General features: G+C 58.5%; 1 protein-coding gene across 1 annotated transcript; it reads right to left on the bottom strand.

The window, feature by feature from the left end:
- Window positions 1-1,654: 1,654 nt before the first annotated feature.
- On the bottom strand, window positions 1,655-3,920 carry LOC137457665 (mast cell protease 1A-like). Its single transcript, XM_068169490.1, has 5 exons — window positions 3,826-3,920; window positions 3,595-3,742; window positions 3,290-3,425; window positions 2,759-3,010; window positions 1,655-2,134 (listed from the first exon to the last, which is right to left on the bottom strand). The coding sequence occupies exons 1-5, from the start codon at window positions 3,887-3,889 to the stop codon at window positions 2,000-2,002; spliced, it is 735 nt and encodes a 244-aa protein (XP_068025591.1). The 5' UTR covers window positions 3,890-3,920; the 3' UTR covers window positions 1,655-1,999.
- Between the last annotated feature and the right edge of the window lie 5,327 nt (window positions 3,921-9,247).

The following is a 9,247-nucleotide window of genomic DNA, read 5'->3' as shown; positions in this document are numbered from 1 at the left end:
TGTGATCCTGGGTGTGAGCTTCGAAACCGCTCCAGGGATGGTGACTCCACCACTGCCCTGGGCAGTTCCAGTGCCTGATGACCCTTTCTGGGAAGGAATTTTTCCCCATGCCCAACCTGAACCTCCCTTGGTGCAGCCTGAGGCCATTCCCTCTGATCCTGTCACTTGCTAGCTGGGAGAAAAGACCAACTCCTACCCCACTCCAGCCTCCTCTCAGGGAGCTGTAGAGAGCAATGAGGTCTCCCCTCAACTTCCTCTCCTCCAGACTCAACACCTCCAGGTCCCTCAGCTGCTCCTCCCCAGCCCTGTTCTCCAGACCCTTCCCCTTCTCTGGCCATGCTCCATCCCTTCTTGGAGTGAGGGCCCCAAAACTGAACCAGGTGTGGCTTCACCAGTGCCAAGTACAGAGGGATGAACATCTCCCTGGGGTCCTGCTGGCCACACTGTTCCTGGTACAGCCCAGGATGCTGTTGGCCTTTCTTTACCCCCTGGACACACTGCTGCCTCATACTCAGTTGGCTGCCAACCAGTGCCCCCCAGATCCCTTCCTGCCAATCAACCTTCAGGCCAGCCCTCCCCAAGCCTGGGGTGGTTGTGAGCCAAGTGCATGACCCAGCACTTGCTGAACGTCACACAGAGCTTGGGGAGGTCATCAGCCAGCCTCCCACCCCCTTCCTTTCTGCGTTTCAAAGTCCCCTCTGGGTTTCCCCACCACAAATCTGGGCTCCTCTTGAGCTTGTGCAGACCTCTGTCATCCTGCACTGAGGGCTCTGCAGCTCAGTTGCTCACTCTGCCCTCTGTCATCTCCAGGCAAGTGTCTGGCACTCTCCTGACTGTACATGAAAGAGGCCATCAGAAACTTAGCTGGGACAGAGGAAAGTGGGGCTCAGAGTTCTGGGCCCCTCAGTTTAGGAAAGATGTTTTGATGCTAGAAGGTGTCCAGAGAAGGGCAAGAAAGCTGGGGAGGGGTCTGGAGCACAGCCCTGTGAGGAGAGGCTGAGGGAGCTGGGGTTGCTTAGCCTGGAGCAGAGGAGGCTCAGGGGAGACCTTCTTGCTCTCTCCAACTGCCTGAAGGGAGGTTGTAGCCAGGAGGGGGTTGGTCTCTTCTCCCAGGCACCCAGCAGCAGAACAAGAGGACACAGTCTCAAGCTGTGCCAGGGGAGGTTCAGGCTGGAGGTTAGGAAGAAATTCTTCCCAGCAAGAGAGATTGGCCATGGGAATGTGCTGCCCAGGGAGGTGGTGGAGTCCCCATCCCTGGAGGTGTTTAAGAAGAGCCTGGATGAGGCCCTTGGTGCCATGGTTGAGTCGATCAGATGGTGCTGGGTGACAGGTTGGACTTGATGATCTCTGAGGTCTTTTCCAACCAGGTTAATTCTATTCTATTCTCTTTATACCTAGTTCCAGGCCCTGGAAGCAGTGGAGGCTGTGCACATCACTTTGCCCAGCCCATTTCTCTTCCTGCAGTGCACTCAGGAAGGGCAACAGCAGCTCCTGTCCTCCAAGGTTGGCAGCAACTCAGTGGATGCAGACCTGTGATTGCCCCTGTCCCAACAGGCTGACCTCTCCCTTTCACCAGCTAGGACCCCCCCCCCTGCTTTGAACCCCCCTCTCTTCCCCTCAGCCCGGGGTAAAGGACAAGAAAGACCAAGGCTGGGCAGATGCAGCTCAGAGTTTACTGAGGGTGTTGGAGGAGCAGCAAGGTTCAAGCAGGGACAGAGGAGTGGGGTCTGGCTCTTTCTGGTGCCATCTGGGATGCTCCCTGCATCTGCCAGGGTGACTTAAGATGACCTTGGCCTGGCTTCCTGAGGTGGGCAGGGCAGGGCAGGGCACAACCCAGCAGCCTCAGAGCAGGAGGAAGGGCAGCCCTGAGTGCACCGCTTGGGTCACCCAGGAGAGAGGAGGGATTTGAGGCTTCAGCAGGGGCAGGAAGGAAACCACTGCAGTCTCCAGGGCTGCAGCAGCGTTGGAGCCAGTGGTGGTGGTGGTGGTGCTGCTGCTGCTACTTCTTCATGGTGTGCTTGATCCAGGGCAGGTAGCTGGAGATGCGAGCGTAGACGCCGGGGGGTTGTTCGTACCCGAAGGAGACGATGCCCTGTGCCACCTTATTGCACACCAGGGGCCCGCCAGAATCTCCCTGGGGACAGAGGAGAGACTGCTTTTAGAGGCCTCTTCCCTGTGGGAGCAGGTTTCACCTCGGTCCCTCCCTGCCCAGGCAGTGCCATCAGGGCTGTGGCTGTGCTCCTGTTCCCTGTGCCCATGGAGGAGCTGCCTGGAGGAGGCCAGGTGGAGCTTTACCCTTGGCTGCGGCGTCAGAACATCCAGAGAGCTACTCCACAGAGAAGCACAGAATGGTTTGGGTTGAGAGGGACCTCCAAAGGTCATCTACTCCAAGCCCCCTGCACTCACCAGGGTTATCCTCCATCAAACCAGGTAGCCCAGAGCTCTGTCAAGCCTCACCTTGAATATTTCCAGGGCTGGGGCTTCCACTCCCTCCCTGGGCAGCCTGTTGCAGTGTTCCACTGGTCAGAGAGCTTCCCTCTCACATCCAACCAAAATCTACTCCTTCATAGGTTACAGAGTACCAGGTTGGCAGGGACCTCAAGGATCATCTAGCTCAACCTCCCAGGGTGAGAATACAGCTACAAAAGGTTGTCAGCTCTCCTGGTGGACACTCTCCTGGGAACCAGCTAAGCCTGTGCCAGCAGTGAGTCCTCCTGCCCCCCAGCCCAGCCCCCAGCCCGGCAGCAGCAGCCCATACCTGGCTGGAATCCTTGAGCTGATGGAAGCTGCCAGCACAGACCATGCCACTGGTGAGCTGTGGGTAGAACTGGGTGCACTTCCTGCGGCTGTAGATGGAGACTTGGGTCTCAAAGAGCTTGTCAGTGGCCTCCTCCTTGTCGATCAGGCCCCAGCCAGCTATGGTGCACTTGGTGCCCGTGGGCAGATCGCTGCTGCTCTTGGGCAGCCGAATGGTCTTCACATACTCGTTGAGGGTGGCCTTCGATGTCAGCTGGCAAAAAGGGAAGGTTTTTCCTTTTCAGAGGAGGCTACTCCAGCAGAAGAGCTGAAGGACACCTCCCAAGCAGGACATAAAGCACTGCAAGCTCTGCTGAGCCGCTGGGAACGGAACCTGTGGCTCCGAGCCCTGCCCACAGCTCCCTCCCAGCAATTCCTGTCGGCCCTGCAGCTTTCACAGGCAGAAGGGGGTGGGGGTTTGGAGAAGGAGCTAACAGTGAGGGTGTGCTCTGCTCAGAGCCTGCTTAGCCCCACAGCCCCAGGGCCCCCTTGCCTTGAGCAGCATGATGTCATTGGCCACGGTCTGGGGGTTGTATTCGGGGTGCGGGTGGTAGCCGAGGACTCCTCTTATCTGCTGGGTGCTCTCTGGCTCCTGGATGTTGTGAGCCCCCAGGATGACTGTGATGTTCCTGGCCATGGCAGCAGAGGGGAGAAAAGGGGGAAAAGAGCTTGTGTCACACCTGTGTCCCTCTGCTTTTGCAGCTGCCCAGCGCAGCAGGAGGAGGAACTGACTCCAGAATGATTCCTCGCAGGTTAGGGAAGGAGGAAGGGCACAAAGCCCCCGAGTGAAGCACTCACCCCAACAGGCAGTGTGCAGCTGTCATCACCCAGTCAGGGGCCACCAGGAAGCCTCCACAGGCATACTGCCCTACCTTCAGGTATGCCATGTAAGGGTGGGAGTGGGGCTGAGCCTCGTGGCCTCCCACGATCCGAACCCGCAGAGCACCTGAAAGAGAAGCCCCAGGCAGGGTGAGCTCAGAGCCCGGCCCAGCAGCTCCCCCCAGCAGCTTTGCAGCACCCCCAGCTCACTGGCATTGGCCCATGGGCAGCAGAGCAGCAGCAGCAGGGCCAGCAGCATCTGGGGCTGGCACATCTCTTCCCACAGCTGGATGCTCCTTCCAGGACGTGTGGCAGTCTGAGCCTCTCCCGACGGCCAGGGACTGCTTTTATACCTTGGGACCAGCTGTACCCAGCAGCCAAGAAACCATCTGTGATGGCCTGATTGTGCTAATCAGAGCAGTGCAGCATCCCTCCAGGGCTATCTGCATCTCTGCTTCCCCAGCCTGCCCACATGTCCCCCGTGCCCCCAGGCTGGGACTTGCTCACAGAATCACAGAGTGGGGTTGGAAGGGACCTCCAGAGATCATCGAGCCCAGAGCAGGGTCACCCAGGGCTGGTCACTCAGGAACACATCCAGGTGGGTCTTGAAAGTCTCCAGAGAAGGAGACTCCACAACCTCTCTGGGCAGCCTGCTCCAGGGCTCTGGGACCCTCACAGTACTGAAGTTTTGTCTCAGTTTGCTGCACTGCTTCTTGTTCCCTGGGGCTTGGCTGGGCAGTTGCATGCCCACAGCAGAGTGGCTCTCTGTGAGCAGCAGCTCTCTCCACGAGGCCTTCTCCTGCAAGAACCTTGTGCAAAGGTCTTGCTTCCTGCTTGATCCAAGCTCAGGTGCCCAGGGCCATCTGAATTCACTCCTGAGCTCAGCAGCACCAGGGCCAGGCTATGCTGCAGGCAGGAGAAACCAGAGAGTACTGCCAGCTGGCACTGTGGGGGCTTCCCTCCTCTTCTCTTCACAGGGGACCTCTGCTCCTCCTATTACACATTCCCAGGATGAGAGCCCTCACCAAACCCATGATGTGGACTGGAGACCTTCTGGCTCTCTACAGCTCCCTGAAAGGAGACTGGAGGCAGGCGAGGATTGGTTTCTTCTCTCGAGGAACAAGTCACAGGATGAGAGGAAATGGCCTTGGGTTGCAGCAGGGGAGGTTTAGGTTGGCCATGAGGAACAATTTCTGCCCCCAAAGGGTTGTCAAAGCCTGGCCCAGGCTGGCCAGGGCAGTGGTGCAGTCCCCAGACCTGGAGGGGTTTCAAGGCTGTGGGGATGTGGTGCTGAGGGCCATGGTTTGGTGGTGTCCTGGCAGTGCTGGGGTGAGGCTTGGACTGGGTGATCTGAAAGGTCTCTTCCAGCCACAGCACTTGTGTGGATCCACTCTAAGACACTTGAGAGAGCAGTTCTCTGCCACACACCTCTGGGTGTCCTTGGGCATGCCAGGCAAGGAGGAGAACCAGCAGGTGGAGAAAGTGGTGCACAGGATGCTGAGCAGCAGCGCTTGGGACCAACTGGTGCATCCCAGACAGTGCAGCAGCAGCAGCAGCAGCCCTGCTGCTGGTAGAGGAGATGTCACTGCCCCACTAACCACAGGGAGGGGTGGTGCTTGTCCTTCCTCTGCAGTACCCAGGTTAGGTTCAACCCAGGCTGATTTCCTCTGTGTTGTGTGGTTGTTGGCACCAGCCCCTGCCAGCTCCCTCCTGCTCCTCACACTGAGCCCTCCCTGCCCCATCTCCTGGGTGGGGGCTGGCTCCTCCAGGCTATCCCCCCATAAACGTGGGGCAGAAGCAGCTCTGAGTGCTGAGCCTGTGCAGGCAGGGCTGGCACTGAGCTGGCATTGAGCTGGGCCCTGCCCCAGGGGATGCAGGGTGGCACCAAAGAGCTCACTTGAGGGACTTCAGAGGTCTTGTTCAGGGCACCCTAGGAGGACAGAGGCTCCAGCCAGGTCTCTGAAGCCAGCTTCATGGTCTTGGTCACACCACACTGACCTGAAACTGTGCCAGGGTGTGAGGAAATATTTCTTCCCAGAAGGGGTCCTGAGGCACTGGAGCTGCCCAGGGCAGTGGTGGAGTCACCATCCCTGGAGGGCTTTAAAAGGTGAGGAGCTCAGGGACGTGGTCTGAGCTGTGCACAGGGAGGGTTGTGAGTGGACTCCATGGTCTTCAGGTCCTTTCCAAGCAGGTGGTTCTGTGGAGCTGTGAAGCTGTTTGCTTTCTGCCTGCTGCTTTGCACTGGGGAAATGCAAGTTTCTAAAGCAAAGGCACTTAAAGAAAGGAGGGTGGGGGGAAAAAAATATCATCAACAAAACTTAGCCATTTAAGGTCATTAATGTGAGCTGAAGGAGAGGATCTTGAAGCTTTCTTTCATGTTCTTGTTGTCCTTCAAGCCCTGAGATTGGCTGCAGAGATCCTTTTCCTGCAGAGACTTTGCCCAACTGCAGGGAGCTGGCAGCCAGCCACAACAACCCTGCCTGGGACAGTTCCTGGAGCACTGGGCAGGGCCAGGTCTCCAGGCTTTGGGGTCAGCCCAAGCCAGAGAGGCTTTTGCTGGCTCTTCCCAGCCCCTCGGGGGCCTCCTGCCACGCTGGGCACTGGGTTGTGCTACTGCAAAGCCGACCCCCTCCTGCTGCACAGTAGAAGGGAGCAAAGCTAGGAAGTGCAACCAAGGCAGTGCCAGGAGCAATCAGTCATTTTTAAACCAGCACAGCTCCACCCTTCCTGGAGCAGAAAAAACACCTGTGGGGAGATGAAAGCCCTTGGCTGGTGCCAGGCTGGGCTGGGGCCGCACACTGGGGGCAGGATGGGTGAATGGGGGAGGTGGGGGAGAGAGAGAGAGCCTTGTGGGGCAGAGATGAGGATGCCAACCGTCCATGAGCCTAACCTGAGGGGGGGTGTTGCATGGCTGTGCCCTCGAGGCAGAACTCCCACCAGAGCTAGATAGATAGATAGATAGATAGATACACACACTTTTATTTTCATCAGAATGCCTGAAAAGTGAACTTTTAATCAGGACTGTGCAGCAGCACAGCAGGAAAACCTCAACAGAAATCATTGCTGGGTTATCTTGCATTTGTCACTTGCTCCCTTCCTCCCACAGGTGCTCATGGCCCCTGCTCCCAAGAGCAGCAGAGACCACACACAGGCCACGTACCCAGGCTGCTCCTGCCCTGCTTCTCTCCAGGCAGCTCTGTCTGCAGCCAGGCTGCTCCCTTTGGGGCTGAGGTACTTCAGCCTTGCCATTGGCCTCGGGAGGAGCAGGCTGTGGAGGCTTCCAGGGCTGAGGTGTCCTCATCTCAGCATCCCTGCATGCCTGCTCTGACAAAGGGTTTGAGGGGCTGCAGCTGCCCCCCCCCCATTAGCTCCCCTGGTCCTTTCAAGCCCAGCACTCAGCCCCTGCCGAGCAGTTTCAAGGAGATTGTGGTCTTGAGCTGATGGAAAGAGATGAGAAATGCTGCAGGCTGGGGGTGTCCCCCCCCTGCCCTCCAGAGAAAGCACAGCTGAACTGAAACAGCAGCAAATGAGAAGTACCAAGATAAAACTCAGGCTGTTTGTGCAGATAGCAGGGGGCAGCCAGTGCACAACAGCAGGAACTCTCCCTGGGGTGGGTGCCCAGCTGAGGGGAGACTTGTTTGCCCCTCCAGCTGGGGACTCCCTGCCTCGGGTCTGGCAGCAGCAGCTCTCAGAGGGCTGCAGGGTCAGATTTGTGCCAGGCCCCAAGACCCTGCTCTGCTGAGCTTACTGCCTAGAGGGGAGGGGACCTGAGTCCCTGCAGGCCCCCCAGGCTATGGGAAGGTGCCTCTGACCCCATGAGCTGCTGGAGGGGTGCAGTGACTCCCAAGGGGTGAGGAGCTCAGCAGGCTGCTGGGGGGGTGAAAGTCAGAGGGTGCTGGAAGGGCACCAGCAAAGGCTGGCACACAGCTCAGGAGCTTCCCAGATCTGATCCCCCTCCTGATGTGCTGTGAAGCTGTGGTGTGACTCAGAGCTACCCAATCCCCTCTGCCCCAGAAAGGGAGAAGAAGCCTGGAGCTAGGACAGAGCAAGCAGCCAGGTTTGTCTCACTGGAACAGCTCTTGGCACAGTAATCAGCCTTGCCTCTCAGGCAGCACCTGGTGTGCTTGTGGAAGGGGCACCAGGAGGAGCCTGTGATATTTGGCTGGTCCAGAGGACCCAGCACCCCATGGGTGAGCGTGTGGAGGTGTCCCAGCTGCTTCCCTGCCCCAAGCCCTTTCCTGCCATCAAAAACACTGCCCTGCCACCAGCCCCACACTCCCTGCAGCTCTCCCTGACCAAGAGCTGGTTCCTGTCAGATGCCTCCTTCCTGAGACTTGCTGCCAGCCACCTGAGAAGCTACTTAGGGGCCCCTCACAGGGCAAGGTTCTTCATCCTCTGGTCTTTGAGGGATGCCCCCTACCAGCTGTGCCCTGAGCAGACACAGTAAGTGGAGGCTCAGCCTGAAGCAAGAATAAAGCAGTGGTGATGTGCAGAAAAAAATCACAGCGACCTTCCTGACTCCAGTGCTGTGCCAGGAGCAGCTGCCCAGCCCCTCTGGGCCCCTGTGCTGGATGTGCCCCCTTGCACTGCTCTGCTCTGGACCTGAGCAACACTGGGGCAGGGCTCCTGTGCCAGGAGTGCTGTGCCAGGAGCAGCTGTGCCAGTGCCCAGCCCCTCTGGGCCCCTGTGCTGGATGTGCCCCCTTGCACTGCTCTGCTCTGGACCTGAGCTGCACTGGGGCAGGGCTCAGCCAGGAGTGCTGTGCCAGGAGCAGCTGCCCAGCCCCTCTGGGCCCCTGTGCTGGATGTGCCCCCTTGCACTGCTCTGCTCTGGACCTGAGCTGCGCTGGGGCAGGGCTCAGCCTCCCTGCCGATTTCCGCTCCTCCAATCTCGGGGTCATCTGCTGACTTTATCTGCAGTGAAGTTTCTTTCCACACTGCTGATAGGAAAGAACAGTTGAAAGGGTGACCATGGAGGATGGAGCCCTCAGCTTTTGCTGAGCACCACTCTTGCCCTGCCCAGGACAAGGATGAGCAGAGGGCTGGAGCTCCTTTCCTATGAGGACAGGCTGAGGGAGTTGGGGCTGTTCAGTCTGGAGAAGAGAAGGCTCTGAGGAGACCTAATTGTGGCCTTCCAGGATCTGCAGGGGGCTCCAAGAAAGCTGGGGAGGGACTTTTGAGGGTGTCAGGGAGTGATAGGACTGGGGGAATGGATCCAAGCTAGAGGAGGAGAGATTTAGACTGGATGTGAGGAAGAAGTTGTTCCCCATGAGGGTGGTGAGAGCCTGGCACAGGCTGCCCAGGGAGGTGGTGGAAGCCTCCTGCCTGGAGGTGTTTGCAGCCAGGCTGGATGTGGCTGTGAGCAACCTGCTGTGGTGTGAGGTGTCCCTGCCCATGGCACTGGCTGATCCTTGGGGTCCCTTCCAACCCTGTCCCTTCCAATTCTGTGACTTCCTGCAGTGGGAACCTCCTTTGCATTTTCCCCTTGGGATCCAGGCTTAGGATCTCTGCACCCACCAGGCAGTGGCTGGCCTCCCAGCACAGCTCCCTGCTTGCCATGCTGATGGAAGGAATGGCCACACTTTGCTCTCAACCTGGGGACCTCTCTGGGGCTTTGTGCCAGTCTGGAGGGA

The sequence above is a fragment of the Melanerpes formicivorus genome, unplaced genomic scaffold, assembly GCF_026170545.1.
Source record: "Melanerpes formicivorus ecotype bairdi unplaced genomic scaffold, bMelFor1.0.p_v2 SCAF_187, whole genome shotgun sequence".
In the NCBI taxonomy this organism is placed as follows: domain Eukaryota; kingdom Metazoa; phylum Chordata; class Aves; order Piciformes; family Picidae; genus Melanerpes; species Melanerpes formicivorus.
This window is presented reverse-complemented; position numbering and strand designations above follow the sequence as displayed.

What these genes read in the sequence shown, in the direction of transcription:
- LOC137457665 (XM_068169490.1), bottom strand. Translation starts at nt 3,889, where the DNA reads ATGTGCCAGCCCCAGATGCTGCTGGCCCTGCTGCTGCTGCTCTGCTGC. An exon ending in GCTGCACACTGCCTGTTGGG is followed by an intron (nt 3,426 to 3,594) that starts GTGAGTGCTTCA and finishes TGCCATGGCCAG; the next exon opens with GAACATCACAGTCATCCTGG. An exon ending in AGCTCAAGGATTCCAGCCAG is followed by an intron (nt 2,135 to 2,758) that starts GTATGGGCTGCT and finishes CTCTGTCCCCAG; the next exon opens with GGAGATTCTGGCGGGCCCCT.